This window comes from Micropterus salmoides, unplaced genomic scaffold (genome assembly GCF_014851395.1).
Source record: "Micropterus salmoides isolate LMB-PRFRI ecotype aquatic unplaced genomic scaffold, ASM1485139v1 Ms_hic_scaffold_6, whole genome shotgun sequence".
Taxonomy (NCBI): domain Eukaryota; kingdom Metazoa; phylum Chordata; class Actinopteri; order Centrarchiformes; family Centrarchidae; genus Micropterus; species Micropterus salmoides.
The window spans coordinates 1,961,729-1,981,899 of NW_024044348.1; the positions used below are offsets into that span (position 1 = coordinate 1,961,729).

The 20,171-nt window shown below is 40.9% G+C and overlaps 2 protein-coding genes and 1 pseudogene across 4 annotated transcripts; all 3 read left to right on the forward strand.

Moving 5' to 3' along the window:
- The first annotated feature begins 724 nt into the window (after positions 1 to 724).
- LOC119890659 (ras association domain-containing protein 8-like) lies at positions 725 to 5,306 on the forward strand. Of its 3 annotated transcripts, XM_038702019.1 has the most exons (5): positions 726 to 1,838; positions 3,024 to 3,638; positions 3,733 to 3,989; positions 4,513 to 4,678; positions 5,030 to 5,306. In XM_038702019.1, exons 1-4 carry the CDS (start codon positions 1,736 to 1,738, stop codon positions 4,663 to 4,665), a joined length of 1,128 nt encoding a protein of 375 aa, XP_038557947.1. In that variant the 5' UTR covers positions 726 to 1,735; the 3' UTR covers positions 4,666 to 4,678; positions 5,030 to 5,306. The 3 variants fall into 3 exon arrangements, with proteins under 3 accessions (XP_038557948.1, XP_038557947.1, XP_038557946.1); XM_038702020.1 differs by lacking the exon at positions 5,030 to 5,306 and having other exon boundaries at positions 725 to 1,838; positions 4,518 to 4,672; XM_038702018.1 differs by lacking the exon at positions 5,030 to 5,306 and having other exon boundaries at positions 727 to 1,838; positions 4,513 to 4,882.
- A 6,802-nt stretch (positions 5,307 to 12,108) lies between these two features.
- LOC119890431 lies at positions 12,109 to 14,431 on the forward strand (annotated as a pseudogene).
- A 3,809-nt stretch (positions 14,432 to 18,240) lies between these two features.
- On the forward strand, positions 18,241 to 19,964 carry LOC119889738 (guanylyl cyclase-activating protein 2-like). Its single transcript, XM_038700545.1, has 4 exons — positions 18,241 to 18,721; positions 18,855 to 19,004; positions 19,440 to 19,539; positions 19,700 to 19,964. The coding sequence occupies exons 1-4, from the start codon at positions 18,518 to 18,520 to the stop codon at positions 19,819 to 19,821; spliced, it is 576 nt and encodes a 191-aa protein (XP_038556473.1). The 5' UTR covers positions 18,241 to 18,517; the 3' UTR covers positions 19,822 to 19,964.
- The last annotated feature ends 207 nt before the right edge of the window (positions 19,965 to 20,171 follow it).

Below are 20,171 nucleotides of genomic sequence, written 5' to 3' on the forward strand. Positions count from 1 at the left end.
CACTTTCTCATGTTCTTTGTAGTAACTTATTACAGGTGAGGGGAAAACAGAGATTTTAAGAGAATCCAAACATTAAAAAAGGGCTTAGAGCTTGTACAAGAAAAACTATTACTGTGAAACCTATATATAAAGAGGTATTCTGTTATGGCTTTCCCCCTCTCCTTTATTGAGTTATAAACCTTTTTTGTGCATGTAACAGTTTAGCAAAGTGAAAAAGGGAGTTTCATCTCCCACAGAAAACTCTGCTCTGAACTGAAAACAGCTCATTTGTAGTCCAGCCGCTTCCCTTTCATCCCTGTGACGTCACAGACGCCAAGCGGCGACTCCGACACGCCCTCAGAAACAGCGAGCTGCAGCACACAGCTCTCCTCTCCCTTCCAAACACCAGCTACCCTCCAGGCAGTCAGTGGACATAAAGTTGTTCCTGTGATGTAGAGACAGAGCTCAGTTAAAACTTTATGGATACAGATTAATAACTCACCGCTCTGAAACTCTCGCTCCAGTCCATGTTGCCGAGCCGGTCGGCAACACGTACGGCTGAACCCGAGCCGTTTACCGGCTTCTCGCTGACCCGCCCTTCTCTGCTTCTGATTGGCTAGTAGTCCTTAACTAGGAACTGAGCATGTGCAACTCCCAACAAAGATCATTTAGAGACAAGATGTATCACTCCATAGCTAAAACGAAGCCTTCAACACAGGCTGAAAAGAGGAGCTGCAGCAATGTGCAGTATGAAAAACATATAACCATGTAAACCTGCTCTGGTACAACCTCTAAATAAGATGAGGAACCTGAAAATGAGCAGAATACCACCTCTTTAATACTTTGCCACAGTTTACAGGTAAGTGTATCCTGTTAGTTCTCAAATGAGGATGTGGACGACCTGGAGTTTAAGGTAGCAGCAGTAGTTTTTTAGGGAGAGTGTGTAACAGTTAGATCAATGAGGCTCCTCAGTAAATGAACGTTTGTTGCTTACAGCTGGAGGATTGTTTTTTCTGACTTCATGAAATACCTGTAGCATTACACAGTGATGTGTGTTCTGTACTGTGAGTCAAAGTAAAATCCAATATTATGATATTGATATACTGTATGTGTAGTACTTTTCCTGGAAGTTAGTGTGACTGAGTGTTTATGAATTAAATAGCCGGAATGACTGTTGTGGAAAGTAGAACTAACAATGTACATTTACTCAAGTACAATACATTTTGAGGTACTTGTGAGCCGACTTAAGTGTTTCAATTTATGCAACTTTATAATCTTACTCCACTACATATCAGAGAGAAATATAAAATGATAAACTTGATAGCATCATGTGTACTTTAACTTTGATGTTTCAGGTACATTTTGTTGATGGTACTTTTACTTTTAAGAATCTGAGTACTAGTTCCACCACAGCAAATCAAAGTACTTGATCACATTGATAAATAATATTAAATCCAATATTGCTATTTATCAGAAACGCCCATTGATTTGCAGCTTTGGCAACAAGGTCCAGAACAAGCAAATATATTAAAAGTACAAAATAGCTTTGTATAAATCTCTGGCAGTCAACACATTTACGTTGACTCAGGATATATGATCTCATATTGCTCATTAAGAGCCATAGTTTATGTTTTCTTATTTGTTTGCATTTGCCTTTATTGATTATATTTGATCTTTAAAGTCATGCTAACTTCAGTGCAGTTTACTGATGTGTGCGTGTTGCTTTGCAGGTCACTGGTGGTGCTGAACGTGAGAGATGGAGCTGAAGGTGTGGGTGGATGGTGTGGTCAGAGTGGTGTGTGGCCTGACGCTGGACACTTCCTGCCAGGATGTTGTCATAGCTCTTGCACAAGCAATAGGTAAGTCGCTGAATTTTCCTTCAACACTCATTCACATATAAAAACTGTTTTAGTACTAAAGTTTTTGGTTGCAAGAGTCCATTTTGGAGCCTACGTTAGCTTTCCTGTAACACCAGCCCCAGCTCACACCGTCAACTATGAACATGAAATATCTAAATGACAAGCACACTGACAATGGTGAAAACCATGATTTTAACAACCCTACAGTCTTTCTCTAGTGCAAACCTAGGAAAACTTCAGCATGTCTTTCAGTTGACGTCTTTTCCAAGTGACTTACAATAAGGGCCTTCAACCATGTGAATCCAATCCAAAAATTACAAGAATCATGCAAGTACATCAAAATCAACCATCCTGAACTACTTCAAGTGCTACATTTAGGAACAAAAAGAGACAGAGACAGACACTGAATTTGTCCAGTCACGCTTCTACCACCTTAGAAATATTGCTAAGATAAGATCTAACATCAGATCTAACTTAAAGGCCAGAGATACAGAAAAACGTTGTACATGCCTTTATTAAAAAAACTCCGTTTACAGATTGTGCAGAACTCAGCTGCGAGGTTATTAGTCCCGGGAAAGATGCCCACATCACAGCGATTTTAGTTTCTTTACGTTGGCTCCCCGTTTGTTAAAGGACTCATTTAAGATCTTGGTTACTTTTAAGGCTCCTTATGGCCTCACTCCAAAATATATTCAAGATATTTTAACTCCCTTTGATCCTGGGTGCAGTCTGAGATCCAGCAGCAGGGGTCTTCTGTCCCTCCCGAAGTCGGTTGACAACACAAAGAGGTGGAGCCTTTGCAATCAGGGCCCCTGATGCTCTAGACCTGGAAGTCGGGCTGTGAGAGTCAGTGTTTTATTTTAATCCCACCTTAAAGCTTAATGTTTCCAGAAAGTGTTTTCTGAGTTTATATAAGCTGCCAGCCCTTTTTTGTCTAAATGTCTGTGTAGTTTCTGTTAAATTTCAGTTTCTTATTGACTGCTGTGCACTTTGTACTTTGTCTGATAAGTGCGCTACAAATAAGGGTTTCATTTTATTATTATCTGAATTGTGAACAGTGCAAACTGGTAGAGACCAGAAGACACACCAGTACACAAACTGAAAGTGTTCGGGCAGCACGTTTTAACACGATACCACCATATAGTGAGCTGTTAAATATTAATCACGTGTCTGTCTTTTGCACAGGGCAGACTGGTCGGTACATTCTTATCTTGAAGTTACGAGGGGGTGAGAGACAGCTAGTTGCTGATGACTGTCCTCTTCAGCGTCTGGCTCAGCTGGGACAGCTGGCTACAGAGGTCCAGTTCATTCTGCGGCGAACCGGTCCCAGCCTCAGTGATGCTTCAGACACACCCACCACAGAGAGACCAGAAGCAGAGCCTCTCAAACGCAAAGAGTCACACAAGACCGTCACCTTTAGTCAGCGTTCCTCAAAACACTCCAAGAGGACTAAACCAAACAGGACCTCATCTCCTCGAGCCTCCCCAGAACCGCAAGCTTCCCCGGTGTCTTTCCTAGACCCTGTCAACCCTGTGAATGCCATTCCCTCCAAAGAGGAGGTGTTTAGGCAGATTCTGCAGCAACAGATGAGACTAGAAGACCTGGAGATTCAGCTTCAAGCCCTGGAGAGAGAAACAGGGCTGTGGGAGCAGGAGAGCTCGTCTGCTATAGTCCCTGTTCTCTGGTCCCTGCAGGGGGAACTGGAGGAACTGGAGCAGCAACAGAGGCAGAACGAGGCTGAACTGATGCAACAAGAGCGCTGGGAGGAAGAATTACAGGCAGAGGTGGACAGAGAACAAGGCACGTATTCAAAGCTGTCACATTTTCTGCATTTAGCGAGCAACTTTTTCCTCTCACACTTCTAAAACTGTGTTGTTAACCCTGTTATCAACAGATCTGCACAGACGTCTCAACCAGATCCACTCATCAATGGATGATCACAGTTATCAGATGAAGGAGCTCCAAGCCTATTCTGCACATCTAGAAGAGGACCTACAGCTTAGAGCACACAGACAAAGCTCTCGACAGCCAGAGGAGCCCCTGAAGCCCCTGAAGCAGGAGCTCCACCACTGCCTGCAGCAGGCAGAGGAACTGGATGCAACATTGTTAGAGACACAGCGGAAGCTACAAGCTGCAGAGGAAAGTCTACAGGTATAACTCCTCACTCTAACCTTAACTTTCAGTGTCACCTTAATGAAAAGTCCGACGATATTGTAAACTAATGCCACGAAAAGACCAAGACCAGTTTGTTTTGTCCATCTCTCAGTGCTCGCCGACTTCCCCAAGCCTGTCCATGGCACTTAGCCCCAAATCCACTGGTCCCTACTGAGGATGTAAATATTTACATCAAATACATACTTTTAAAAGGTTATTTCCTAAAACAGCTGGCCACTGCTGGTTTGAGCAAAGGTTACGCAAACAGGAGGAAAGGGGGACTATTTTCAGCAGCGGATTAATACACATTTGGTGCTCTAGTGAGTATTTGGGGCAGCAGGACAGTGGATGTGAGTCAAAATGAACTGCTGTGTGTGTGCTGCTGTTTCCACAAAGGTGTCAGTTTCCAGTACTGAGCACATACATAGAGCATCGAGGGTTAATATGTTCGCAGTCCCACCAAATGTATTCAACCTAACATTGGTGCTGTTGGTAATATAATATTCCCTGCATGCTCTAGGACAGATGGGAGATGACTGAGGAGCTGAAGAAGGAGCTGAGGCAGTGTAATCTGCAGCAGTTTATCCAGCAGACCAGCAGTCCACATGCAGACCAGACCAACGTCCTGCCCGTCACCGATGCTTACCTCAGCAGCGCTGGTATAATGGAGTAGGACCGGCTAAGACGTACGTCATCAGACTGTTTCAAAGGATCATTACCGGCTGTACAACAAGTTTATCACTGCGTTAAGCACTGTGTTTAAAATAGTTTCAAGTAAGAGTCCGGCTTTCCTGTTTTTAGTAAGTGTACAGTGTTGTCAGTGAAGAAGAGTCTAGTTCTGTTCCACTGGTGAAAACCTGTACCGCCAGTTTTGGGGATTTTAAATGCCAGAAAGAAAGAAAAGTGATATAAGATGTGGCAAATGAAAAGTGTCAAGTCCATCTTTGACGAATAAAAGCTCAAATAACAGAAACAATCATGAATATTTAAACCTACACAGACGTCTGACTCTGGCATTTTCTCTCTGTCTGCTGCAGGACATCCGGAAGTAAAACATGTTCTCTGAATCCTCTCAAGCCCGTCCTACTGTGTGTGTGTGTGTGTGTGTGTGTGTGTGTCTGATTAGCCAATCACTGCCAGGTTTCAAAGGAAATCTTTGAAATAAATGAATGTTGATGCTACTGATAAAAATGAATGGATGTATTTTTGCTTGTTGTTAATGTTTGCTCTAGGCCTATCTTGCCATGTAAAGGTTTTATTATAATTAATTACTCATATATATTTTTTAAATGCTATAATAAAGTTATTTGTTGTTTTTTTTAAAAATGGATATATGTCCTGTTTCAATTCCAGCTCACATGAAGCAGTTAACCTTTGGTCCATCAGAGGGCGACGAAGCTTAATCTGTTTTCACTGCACGCATCACTCCAAGCTTTAGCAGCAGCAACAGCCCCAGTGAATGATTAGACACACACGTTTTCATGAAAGATACACATGAATAAACGCAGTTTGGTTCATGGGATCCCCAAAACACATGAGTCCAAACTCCAGACACAAGAACAGCTTAACCTCCATCGGACTGCAGGCAACCCTATCTACTGCAGAAGAAGACCGGGCTCAGCCTCCACAGTCGACATGTCTTTAATGTCTTGTTTTGTCAGACCAACAGTCCAAAGAACAATAATTAAAAGAAAGATGTAATTTACCATCACCAAGGCAAACACATCCTTACAATGGCGTGCCTTTTTAAATCGAATGGTTAGTGGCTGACAGTTATCAGTCAGCTAATCGATTAGTTTCAGCTCTGATTATTAAAGCCCAAGGTGACATCTTTAACTTGCAGTCCAAAACACAAAGATGTTCAGTTTATATCGCAACAATCAAGACAAAGAAAAGCATGAAATCCTCACAAATGAGAGAGTGGAGAGTTTTCTTGAAAGCGGACTCAAATGACGAATCACATCAGAATAGTTTTTTAATTTCTTGGAGACAGAGTTGAGCGTTTAGTGACGCAGCATGAACTCAGCCTTGGACTCAAGAAGCCCCCTCTGTGCTTATGTAGCATCAACTTGTTTGCACTCCTGCCAGATCCAGTTACAGTAAGAATGCGTGTGGATGAAGATTACATCTGCTGGTCATGTAGTTATCCTCCGCCGACCCTGCAGGGTCTGTCTGTCAGAGTTTCGGCTCCCCTCTCTGATGAGCCTACAGAAAATTGTCTCTCTTTCCTCACTTTTCTCAGAAGTCTGAACAATCAGCAGGCAGATGTTGTAGAAGGAAAAATATCCAGACAATGTTCAGGCTGCAGTATAAGAAAGGACTCTGTGTCTTTAGTCTCTGTGGATGCTGCAGAGCTGTAATCTACAGTGTGATGCTCTTACTGTTAATAATCTAATCTGATGTAATATTATTGGATTTAATCCGATGAAAATGGATCTAATCTGTGCTACAGTATAATACATTCAGAACATACAGGTCAGCTGGTAACAGTTTCATAACGTTGCTTTGTCAAAAACGCCTCATTCTCAAACACAAAGAAGAAACATTTAAAATCTCAGTGAGATTTAAAAATCAATTCAATTCTGAGAACTTTATTCATCCTGTAGGACCTTCATTTGTTCAGAGCATCAGTGTGTTCACATTATCAGAAACTCAGCACAATATACCACACACACGTCACATACCAGCAATCAGCTGTGATGACTTAGTACACGATAAACTGGTGACAAAGATTTAAAAAAGATTGTGTTTAAAATAGATTCAATTAAATAACTAAAATGAGGGCGGAACAGTGGTCCAGTGGTTTAGCGCTGTCACCTCACAGCAAGAGGGTCGTGGGTTCGAACCTTGGTCGTGCCAGGCCTTTATATGTGGAGTTTGCACATGACATGACCCTGTACACAGGATAAGCGGTTGATGATGGATGAATAAAATAAACCAGCGACTCACAGACATATAGATAAATGAGTGAATCAGCCGTTCACGATGAGCAACTGGCTGGTCAACATCTCGTTATTTACCACTTTGATGTGCACAGTTTCTCCTTGTTGTTTTCAACGGCTACATTAACACAACTTCATCGATAATTAGCTCGTTATGACTCACAGCTCGTATTCTATATCTGGTAAACACCCTCAGACCCGGGGCAAAGAGGGGCTTGACATCTACAGTACATGTTGCATCACATGTATGAGCTGTTCTCAGCGTCAGATTATCCCTGAAAATACTCATCTCAACTCCATTAACAGCTTTGTGTATGAGCAGAGCAGCTATATAAACACCGTGACAGCGAGGGAGAACACAGGACAGAGAGACTGCAAAAAGAAAGAGAACCTTCTCTTTGTTTTGTGGTTCTTCCTTTGCTCAGCCCTTTCAGGCAGCGTCTCTTCGCCGAACCAAACTCCCACCAAACTACAACGCAGGTGAGACCATCAGGTGGCACCACACAGCAGCGCAGACTGATGTCTGCAGTTAGTTTTAATGAAGGTCGTGCAGCTTCTAAGAAACCGTTTTATGTATTTCCTGTGTAGCAGCTGCTGGATGTAGGTATTAAGAAGGCATTAGTGCCACATGTTGCTGTGAAATTACACATGATGACAACTTTTCTGAGCTTCGAGTTATAAAGTGATTTTTCTGTGTGGGTCAGTCAAATTTTATGAGATAAAAACGTAATTAATTAAATGAACAAATGAATCTGAATTATTACTTTTTTTTGCATGTTTTCATTTTCAGTGCACCAAACTTGTTGTTTTTATCAAGTTTCTGTTCAAAGCTCATATTAAAAAAAGTGCATTGTTCAGTTTCATCTGTGGGAAAAAAGTTCAGAACTCTTTATTGTCCAATGATTCATTTTGATCTTCATTGCTGTTTGATATTTTGAGGTTGTTGTTTGACGATGGTGCTTTATCATATCTTTATTTGCTCACCTCCCAGAGTTAGATGTATCACAGAGGGAGCTGGAGCAAGATGATGATTAGCTTACTAACAGGAGAACAGACCATTACTGTACGTCTACCAACATCTCTGAAGCTCACATGCTACAAATGTAAAAATGACCATCTGGTGTTTCCTGATAAACAACTCTTTCTTTTTTGTTCGCTTTCTGTTTGTTCACTTGAACACATGAATCTTTGTTGTTTTCATAGAAATGAACACAGAGAAAGCAGCAGCAGCACCCGGAGGCGGCAAGTCTTCTCCTCCCAAGTCCACGCAGAAGGAGAGCAGGCAGTTCAAGAGCAAGGCTCCCAAAGCTGGACAGAAGGGGTGAGTCTAGAAAAGAAAGCTCAACACCCCTGCAAAGGTAGAATTACAGCTGTTAGGTAATGGAGATGGCACGTCTCAGCATCACTCTCTGTCCTTCTCTTAGATTTGATGATGGTCTGGGGATGGAGGGCGTTGGAGGTAACTATCAATCAAATCAATAACTGATAAGAAACACATTATTCTAAAGTGGTCGATGAAGGCGAGCTCCATTAACCTGTGCTTCCTCTGCCGCAGAGGTCATCTGCCCCTGGGAGGTGTTTGGTGACATGGAGCTGAATGATCTGGCGCAGTTTGGCATCGTTTAGGCCTTGTGCCAAATGGAAATGGTTTATTCCTGGTGGCTGCGATCCACCTTTCTTTTCTGCCTCCCCCTCCATGAGTGGAGGAAGAAGCTTTTGGACAGCAGCCCCCAAGGATGACACCTCTTCGGTCGTGGGCCGGTGCACCTCATCACCTGGAAGCTTTACCATCTCTCCGAGCTCTATATTATCTTTCATTACATCTGAATGAGACCTCAGGAAGTCTCTGCCTTGTAGCCCTGAGTAGCCCGGCACCTGTGTAAAAGTGTAACACACTGTACCGCTGCTTGGGCGTATTTAAAGGGACGATCAGTGAACAACTGGGAATCCATAAATATTTTAGTGAAAGTGTGTAGATTAGATCTATTTATCTATATTTAATCTATCTATCTATCTCTGGTGTATATGTTATAATAAAGTGCATTTTAATCACATTATCTGGTCTACCTGAGCATGTTTCTCTCTTGTTATGAATATATAATATATAAATTCACAACCATCTCATGCACTCTCACGCTCCGTATTACTGCAGGTTGCTGTGTTGTCATCATGCTGATGTTGGTGATACAATGATGTATCATTTAACATAAGTTTCACATCTTAAGTTTTCAATTTAAAAACGTAAAATAATTCAACTTAATTTCCTTTTATATTATGTAAACATTAACTTGAAAAAAGCTGACAAGAGTTACTGTATGTAGAGTTTTGCAGATGTGACCACGATCACTACTGTGGTCCTGCAGTGACATCTGCGTTTTGGGCCAGGGGCAGAGGCAAAGTACTGGCTTCAATGCCACAGTTCTGGAGAACTGGAGACATCAAGACAAAACAAAAAGGCCACTTAGTGAGATGGCTGGAATATTCTTTGCTCTACGATTCTGACCACCACTGTCTCACTCCCAAGTGGTCACATATGGACGCTTGGTCAAACCCCTAGGATCCCAAAAAAGAGTTAGAGAGAATGTTCAGGAAGGAAAGGACGGAGGGGTCGAGAAGGAGAGGATGAAGGTGGTTGATCGGGGTCGTGGTGGCTCAGGGTGGGGGCACCTCTTGCTTTCTGATCCTCTAGTGGTTCCTGTGGTGGAAAAAGAACAATATGCAAATATAAGTTATATACGAATGTGCAGGTGATTGGATCAGAGAGGCACAGGTGGATGAAATGAGCGAAGCATGGGTGGTTGGATTAGTGAGAGAGAGAGAGAGAGAGATAACACACGTTACCGTTTCATTTATTTATTTATTTTGTATTTTTTTATATATATTTTTTAACACGCACACACACTTACCATTTTATTTATTGATTTTATTTTAATTTTTAATTATTTTTTTAACACACACACGCTTACTGTTTTATTTATTTATTTTATTTTTAATATATTTATATTTTTTTAAAAACACACACACACACACACTTACTGTTTTATTTATTAATTTTATATTAATTTTTGATATTTCTTTTTTTTTCTCTTTTTTTTTAAACACAAACACACATATACTTTGATTACTTTATGCTTTAATTGTTTAATGAAATGTATGGGGCTGATTGTTCTTATGTTGTATATATGATAGAGAGAGAGAGAGAGAGAGAGAGAGAGAGAGAGGTGTGCTCTTGTTCCTGAACCTCAGATACTGGAAACCCTACTACCACTAACTCTGTGTTTTGGAGTGATTTCTGCTGGAAGACTCTGATCCTCCTTCAGAAAATTTATTAACCCCTACTTTTTTTTGGGGGGGGGGGGGGGGGGGGTCATGGACATGTAATCTCTGGTCGTATTTCTTCTTGGCTGCAAGTAAGAAAGCAATTACAAAATGTTGGCTCCAGAGGAATCCTCATCAGTAGCAGTAGTTCGCTCAGTGGAGAACATGACTCTTGGAGGAAAACGGGACTCTCACGTCCATCCAGACTATCATTTTCCACGCACCATGAACTGTACTTTACTTTCTTTCTTTTGTTTGCTCAAGATGAGCAGGTGTGGGGATGTTCAGCTGCTAAATCTGTTAAATATTGTGTTTAAAACCCACTACCTTATCTGCGGTGGATCGATGCGATCTTGTTCGGTGGCAGATTTTGATCCTCGGGTGCCCTCACACTAATCCCTGACTCTAGGTGTTCTGAGCCAGCTGACCTCTGCTTTCGGACACAGATAGGATTAGAGATCATTTACGACAAGTAAGACGACACAAAGAGCACTTCAGGTTACAGAATTACACACAAGTGTGAGGACAGCAGCTCATTATCTCCTCCAGCATGTTAAGTAAGAAAAACATTTTTCTTTCTTTGTGATCAAAACGCAGCAGCAGGTGAAGACAGCCAGGCCATTCAAGGGCAAGGCTCCCAAAACTGGACAGGGAGGGTGAGCCACTCCTTCATCATGTCCCAGGGCTGGAGGGTCTTGGAGGTGACACTGAATTTTATGTCTGGAACTGTTCCATGTTCTGCGTCAAACACTAGTTTTCACATTGTTGTCGTTAGTATTTGGTTTACATTTGCATGTTCATTATTGCTACATTTGTGGAGGTCAAAAGGGGCCAAGGAGCCTCCCAGCAGGTCACTGTGACCATGCTCTGGACTGGAGCTTTGTCAGAGTTTGCTAAACTAATAAAAGAGCCTGCAGCTTTACAAACTGTTTAACCACTTCACATGTATATAATCACACCCACGAGTTTCCACCAATTTTCAAAATGTGGATTACATCAAACCGTGAACCTGATCAGTCTTAATCCAAGGCCTTAAAAAGCCTTAGTGATGTGAGCTGGCTCCTTAAAGTGAAGGATGGGAGTCGACTCCCGTCTGAGAGCCTCTTTGCTCTTTAATCAGCATGTTGATATTTCACACCTCTCAGATGGGTGGCATCGAATTAAATATTGTGTACGCAGAAAAATGTTACGATAAACTGTAATTGTTTTCTTTAACTTGTGAAAATGTAAGTAAAACAAAAGTTTGCTCAGTTATTGCTGTTTACAGAAATATTGACCATTAATTGTCTGTTAATTGTGTTCATGAGCTCGTTGTTAAATTACATCCAGATTAAGGTGTCTGACAAAAGGCAGTCACAGGTTGTCAGACAGTTGCAGGTCAAAGATAGAACTAATACATCAAAAATAATATAATATAAATACTGTAAACCTCCTAAAATAGAAAAGCTTTTGTTTCTTTTTATTTGTTGACAGATAAAAAAATAACTCTCATGCACCCTCCCACTCCCACACACTGGACCAATCCCTGCCTCGGACATGCACGGAAACCGCCATCTCATTATAATGTAAACAGTTGGAAAATTGGAAATGTCACCTTGGGAAAAGAGAGAATGGATCAAAGTTAAATAAAGAGGGAAATTACACAAGTCAGACAGCTAAAATCAAAGAGAGCTATAGGCAGATTTTCAGACCTACTTGGCTAAAGATCAAGTGATTACCAAGTTAATAAGACTGACTTATTAGAGGCTGGCCCTCACTCAGAGAGTGGCTGGGCGGGTGTTAGCAGGTGCCTCGGTGACCTGCAGACTGTCAGAAGCCAAACTTTCACTGGAAGGAACATCTCTTTCATCAATATAATCAACAGACCATGGGACAAGAGGAAAGCCACACTGAGGAGATTGAATTAGAACAGATTCAGGACCTGTGCATGATTTTCATGAAGGAGTGTCCGAGCGGTTCCCTGCACTTACATGAGTTCAAGAGGATCTTCGGGATCCCGAGCAGCTCTGCATCGAGACAATATTCCGCTCCTTTGACACAAATCAGGTAAAAACCGCAGCAGTTTCTCGTTGTAGGATTAGATATTTATTTCTGTTGTGACTGGAACGCTGCATTGTTTTCTTCAGGATAACGCACTTGATTTCCTCGAGTATGTAGCGGCGCTCCACTTGATCTTACGAGGAAATCTTGAAGACAGGCTCAAGTGGTCCTTTAAGATGTACGACAAGGATGGGAATGGCAAGTTGGACAGGCAGGAGGTGAAACGCATTATCAGGGTAAGAGAGACCTTTTCAGATTATTGTGAGAATTACTTTTCTGTAAATTGTAAATTTTGCAGTTCCTACAGTGTGTTCTGAGTGAAAGGATTGTTTAGAACCAGCTGATGTGTCAAACAAGGTTTCATAACATAAATCCTCTCAAGACAGATTATATGACTGGCCAGGTGACAAGCTTAAGGCCCGAGTGTCACCTGCTGTAGGTTTACAGGGCATTAGGTAAAGAGTGGATGGTCTCAGTGAGGGCTATTCCTGAAGTGAACATCTTTGGTGCACTTTACAGTAAGCCTCTAAATTTAGAGATTTAAAGTTAGCCCTCTGTTCACATGATTTAATTTGCTTGAATGGAATTGGGAATTGAATATTTGTTACAGTAATCCAAAAATGGTTGAATCCTTATTATGTTATACAACTATAATATTAACATTCTAAATTTGTGGACATATCTGGGCTCCTCCAGAGAGAAGTGTAGGAGTGTTTTCTCCATGGTAATTATAGCAATTATACTTTCAGACCAAATATGCCTCAGCAGGTAGTGACACACTGGATGGTTGGATGGTGTGCAGAAGCAAAAGTTTTGGCCGGTAAAGATGGAAGTGAGAGTTTAAATCACTTGATCACAGACGCTTTTCATGTGTCTCACGCAGATCTTGTACAAAATCAAGTTCCAGACGAGTGATGTCGGTATGACGCCGTCTGAAATCTGCGACAGAATCTTTGAGCTGGTTGATCAGAATGATGACGGTAAGTTCATATGCAAAGTATGATAGACAACAAGAAATGGAAAAAAGGAAGTGCTTTAGCATGTTGTGATCGTGTGTTGACTGAGGATTACTCTTAGTGTCCTGAATTTTAACATTTACCTTGTGTACACTTCCAAAAACAAAATACTAGCTACAATCTGCTTAACAAAATCCATTCTATGATGGAAAAGTAGTAGAGAGAAGGAAAGTCTTACTTAATCACTTCTCAAAATAAGTTATATACATATATCAACAAGTACTTTTAACAACCACTAATTTAATTAAATAGTTGAACAATATTAAAGTTGTCCTGTGTGATCATCATCACCTGAGTCCAACACAAACAACCTAAACACACAACCACTTAAATATGAAGCATGTCGATAAATGTTCATTGTGTAGATTTCACTTTAGTTCTCATCAAAATGTTTTACCGTTGTTATTCTTTGATTTTCTGTTAAATATGAAGTCATCATTGTGGATTGTGTTTCGGTGCCCCACAGGTCAGATAACCTTGTCTGAATTCATGGAGGGAGCCCAGAAGGATGAATGGGTCATGAACCTGCTGAAGCTGGACGTCAACGCCACCGGCTGGGTCATCCAGAACTGCGGGAAACTACCATGACCTCTCACCTTAGTGGGTTCGGCGCCCACAGGTTTTTGTTGAGGCTGACACAGAGGTGCTGTCTTCAAAGCTCGGCCGGCGTCTCCATGCTGAGCTTCCTGCGACGTGGAGCTGGAGCTCAGTGACCTTTTTCACGACTGCAGTTCTGCCGTGATTTTGCCTGCTGGGTCCAAAGGTCCATGCTGCACGCCTGTGGTGGTGATTTGGTCTTGAGTTATCTGTTAGGGTCCGTGTATCTACATTTATTATTATTGCGTTAATTTTAGTTTGAGACTGATGGCCATTGTGGATTTTGAAAAAAACAAAAAAACAAAGCAAAGTAAACAAAATCTAATAATATATACAGTAATAATATATATATTTTTTATTTTTTTAAGTTTTGCAGTCATAGTACAGTTACAAATATATTGGTAGCATACTCTCTCTGCAGAGGTTTGGTAAAAAATAAAATGACGTTATATTTTGCTACTATATCAAGCTGGTGAGGTGAAAAGTTCTGTTAACAGAGCTGTGGTGGTTCATACACAACGGGCTGATCCACAGTATCTGAAGGATACACACAAAGTGCTTGCTGACACTGTAACACATTGAATGTAAACATAATGTTTATTCACAAGAAAACACCACAGGGTCCCTTTAACTGGGACAACACAATTAGACATTGTTACGTAAGACTTAAAGTAATGCAACAGATGTAATATCTATAGGGCATGTAGTTTGCAGCCTGTTATAAAGAAGATATAATGATTACTTTTTCACAGCAGACATGGAGGAAAGATTTGTGTACCTAGTAACCAAATAACTAGTCAAATAGAAAAGTTTAATACTGACTTCTTTTAACTCTAGTTTTGACTCCGCAAACTCTAACCAGCCCAGCAACACATATCCAACAATAGTTGTTGCTGGGCTGGTTACAGTTTGTTTATTAGGTTTATCTTTTTGCTAAAAACATCTGCTTGCTGCTGGAAACAGGTCTGATGAATGCGTTGGGACTAACCCAAAACATTTGGTGTTGTTTGCTGAAAAACCAAAACTAGGAGCTGACAGTTACTGCAGAGTGAAGTGATGGACTCTTCACCCATAAAGGTTCAGTGTGTAAGTTTTAGTGACATCTAGTGGCGAGGATTGCAAACTGCAACCAGTGGCCTACGGTGCTTTCATGTGCTCCTCAGATGGTCTCATTTCCCGAGTTGTGAAGTTCTTCCGACTTCAGAGTGTGTTTTAGAGTGCTCTTAAGTCTGATTGTGGAATCAACATGGATGCTACTACCAAGATGTGTTAGATTAACATTTTCCGAGCGTATAAACAACACGCAGTCATCTATTTCACTCTACTACTTCACCTCATGAAGGCACCGTCGGCTGTTGTGCAAAATAATACATGTGGCCCGCCATTTGTCTAAATTTCACTTATTTTCTTACTTCTAATAAACTAGTCGACCACTCTATTACAACTAGTAACGTTACTTGTTCTTCTTCTTTCTGCCTTTGTACATCCTAACATGGTGACGTCCATGTAAGATGACCCTGTAGATAGAAATGACTCATTCTAAGGTTCATTATGTGAGGTCTTTATACACCACTGAAAATATAGTATAAATATAGAAAATATATTGCATTTCTGTCAATAGATCCTCCTAAATATTACACACCCTTAAGTGAGCTTATGTCACCAAAGACTATTTGATTAGTAAACCGTGAAACTTCAGCAATAACACTGAACTAACAAACGACATGTTCAAGAAATATTTAGATTACTGTACATCAGCCCAGATATTCCTGCAATTTTGTGTTTTCTTCTTGGCTATATTACCAAGGACCCTAAAACAACAAGGCAGAATATTACAGTTTTATTTATTTATACTTTTGTCAGAAGAAAATGTTTCAGGTGAAAGTTAAAAGTCATGCTATATCTGTTTCACATGTGCATTAATTTTGTTATTAAACTGAATTATTTCTTGAAAAACTTTTAGACCCAGTGTCTTTCCTGATTCTGCCACTTGTTGTCACAAAAGTCAGAAATGTGCAAATCCTACAAATCAAAGGGGCTTTACATGTGAGACCACTCTCCACCCGTTGAATTCAAAGTCCAAAAAATAGGGGGTAGCACATCTCATATCAGGCCAGAACTGCGGCTGACCGCCGTTAGCTAGTTAGCTCAGTTAGCCATGCAGCGCAATTAGCAGTCTTATTGGCTGACTGGCCTTCCGGTGATCACGGCTGCACCGTAACTGAACACAGACCGACGGAGGCCAGTTTGACAGCAGGGAATATAGTACGAGGTAGTTTAAGGCAGCTCCGACCAGGACTGTGACTCCGGAGTCAGGTGGGTTCAGGCGGGGACAGGAAAGGAGTGAGAGGAGTGTAGAACCAGAATATTTCTAGCTCTGTCAACTCTGTTTTTTTCCCACCCAATCAGAGCTGGTGAGTGTTGGAACCGTGGAAAGAATAACCTTGACAGTTCTGGTGAGTTTTATTTTGTTTCTGTGGAGTTTGAATGAAGTCTGTTTTAAGATGAGTTAACAAGGAACTTAGTTCGGTGAAAGAGAGAAACGTCTGTGGCTGTATTTCCCTGTTTGATAAGGAAAACAGGGGAAGAATTTCCTTTCTTGAGAAAAATGTTTTGAGGTCATTGTATAATAGTTGAAACTGCACCTACTAAAGGCAAAGATAAAACTATTTCACAACTTTGTCCCAGTGTTTCTTTTGCAGTACAGACAGATGGATGAGTGCACTTTGGTTTGATTGAAGCAACGAAACTACTTGGTTAGCTTTAGGAAAACATTGTGGTTTGGGTTTCAGTTAGTACGTTACATAAGTCACGTGACTCAAATCATGTGACAGAAGTCAGTATCGCTATTTCACTTCAAACTCCAAATAACTCACATTTAAACATTTTCTTGGTTTGATGGCTTGAATGCTGCTCTCCTGTGTAAAAGTCTTTGGTTTAAACTATCCATCAACCCAACTTCCTCCTTTGCTACCGTTGTACGGCCACTAGAGGTCGGAGCTACAATAAACGTAAATACGGGTCGTAATAACGTGCTTGAACAAACGCCCTTCATGGTCGTTTAACTGGTGAGGACGGGCTGCAGGGACTTGTTGACTTTGGAGGTGATGAGCCCACCAGTGACTGTGCCATGTGCTGCCACTGTGGGCCGCGAGCTGGATGCAGACTAGCTCCTGTCAAAGGCGCCCAGGCAATGTGGGAATTACCATTTCTCCATTAACTCCATGGCAATTACTCACAGTTCCTCCTCTGATTTTGGTGCCTGTAAATATGAGAGCATGCAAGTTAAAAAAACATGTACATTGACCAATTACACTTCTCAAGATGTCCCCCCCAACACTCCTCCATGCCCCTGACTGACCAGCATCACTTCTCCTGATAAAGAATCATCCCACCACATCTTCACTTTCTGCATTGTGTGTCATGATGTCTATGTTTGTGAGGGAATTCTAACCATAAGAACCTCTTTTTTCAAGACATGATGCAGGACCTTGCATGTGTCTTTCACCATATCAGGTACAGTAGTGACCCCTGTGCTGGGTTACGGTGTAGTAAGACAGGCTTAACAACTACAGCCTATTAAAGGCTCTATTTAGTCATACTCCAGTGATTTTGAAGTATCCTACTTGCCTTGACATCTACACAGTATACAGATATTGAGGAAAGTGAAACCTGTAAACAACACCATCCATTTCCACATACACACAAAAAAATAATAGTAATTAATTTAGATTAGTTTTATTTTTTCTCAGATCACACTGTGTGTAGTTGAGCTGGATCACATCATTTAACTAAAACAACAAGTTCTTTTAACACGTACTCTGTCTGACTATAATAATTAAGATTCTGGAGCACAGAAATCCTCAATTGCGCTGTTAAAAGACCGGGACCGCACGTCCCTGATCTGTTTTTCCGTTATACTCTGCCTGATAATTGTATCTTTTTTCTAAGGTCACAAATCAAACTTTTCTCAGATGTTTGAATATTCTTAATGTTTTCTGATAAAATTCAGATACACAAGGAAAACTCGCAAAATCCAGATCTGTTACACAAACTCTACAGTTGCGTTCTTATTTACTGTATGTGATCAAATCTGGTTCAGATTGGGGCTTTTGTGTGTTTTAATATTTATTCTACATTCAGCAGTCATCTCATGGTTGGTTAACAGTGCTCAGACAAAGCTCAGTGGATCAATAGTTTCACCAAGACCACACTAAGGCTTTGACGTCATTTAATCTCTCTGAGAGCTCTGGCCTTTTGTTTACGGGGGCAGTCCACTCTTTGCTGTCAAACGGCCAAACGAACCGCTACTCACGAGCAAATTCATTAGTAGTTGTGAGAGATGCACTATTTTCTCCAAAGCAACGTGGAGGGGGCTTTGTCAGATTTGAAGAAAAACAAATATTGAAGAAGAAAGAGAATTGTCGAGACGGATCTTGGAGGACCACTGAGAAGTAAATTGGATTTGTCGAGCATGTTGCCTTGAAATAGCCCACACAGTATTCTGCTGGGTCCATGGCTCGTGCGCTGCGCTGAATGTGCTTGACAACTTCTCTGTAGGTTTTTAAAATATTATTTTAGCATCTTCATTTTTTGCTTCTTTGTATTTAAAATGATGGGTCAAGCACAGAGTGGTGCAGATAAGGAAGTGACTCTTCAAAACATCCAGGAATTATACCGTAAGTTTGCAAGTGAATGTCCAAGTGGAAATCTGCACTTGCATGAATTCAAGAAGATCTTTGGAATCAACAGAAACTCTACGGAAGAAGAAGCTGCATATGTGGAAATTGTTTTTCAGTCATTTGACACAAACAAGGTAATGTATCTTTGCATATATGAATCTAGAAATAAGTAAAACAAGCTGCACTATTTGTCACTATTTGCCTCGTTATTGCTTTAAATCAGTCCTTGTTGGAAGGCAGTGTGACTGACCGATCCTTCCATCTTAGGACGGTAAAATAGACTTCTTGGAATATGTGGCGGCGCTGCATCTTGTTCTTCGTGGAAAACTCGAGGACAAACTGAAGTGGTCCTTTAAAGTTTATGACAGAGATGGAAATGGCTGTCTGGATAGACAGGAAGTGAAACACATTGTCAAAGTAAGTATTCATTAATGTTTTTATGATTCTAAACATTCAATTATATATTTGAATTATTGTAATATTATTTGAAGCAGTTACTTCTGAATATTTGGAAGGATTGGACTGGACACAGTATGGTCCACCGTGAGTCGCTGGTTGCAATTTGCAACCCTCACCACTAGATGTCACCAAAACCCACACACTCAACCTTGAAGTCACTACAGAGCAGAAAACTTGCTTTTAATTCTGAAGTAAATATTTCACAAAAATAAATAAACATGACTCAATGTTTAAGTTTAAGTAAGATTACTTAAAAGCTCAGCTGATCTGCTTGATCACTTTATTTTATAAATGTGCACCGCCAACTTTAAAACTCAAAAACTCTAACAAAGAAAATCTCTCATGATTGTGTGTTCTGGCAAAAGCTTGTTTCTTTGTCTTTTTTCCGCTCAGATCATCTACAAAATAAAGAAGCATAAAGATCCGAGCATCACAGGGAGCATCGAAGATATTTGTGACAGAATATTTGAACTGGTGGACAAGAATAATGACAGTAAGTTGATGATTACGCCCACGTTAATATGGTGGCAACACAAGTCCTCTTCTCTTGTGCTCTTTTCTTGTTTTTGCTGTTAATGTAGCTACTTTTGGTGAATATAAACTGCTTGGATTCATTTAAAGACGCTGACTGTGTGTTCTTCTGAATTGTCCAGGTCAGATTTCTTTGGAGGAATTTATTGAGGGGGCTGAGAAGGACCCCTGGGTGTTGGAGCAGCTCCAGCTGGACATCGGGCCTGGTGATTGGTTCATTGAACAGCAGGACAAGAATCCCTGATTTCATAATATACAGTGTTTATTTTCATGACAGATGATTGGACACTGGGTGACAGTATCGTGCTGCATTGCGTTTTTGACCTATCTGAGCCTGAGACTGAGGATAATCTCCGGTTGTGGGACCTGCCAACAGGTGACTGCTTGGAGATGTAGCCCAATCTTCCATCAAATCCTTCATTTCACCACGGTTTCTTTTTTTTCTTTGGTCTTCTACTTCTACAGAGCGTGAGGACACAGCCACATGTCATGGCTGAAGAGAGTCTGAAGTCTTTCCTCTTAATTGTTTTTTCCATCTGGGAACTGCTGCACGGAGTTCACAAACTGACTCACCCAAACTGTATGAAGCTACGT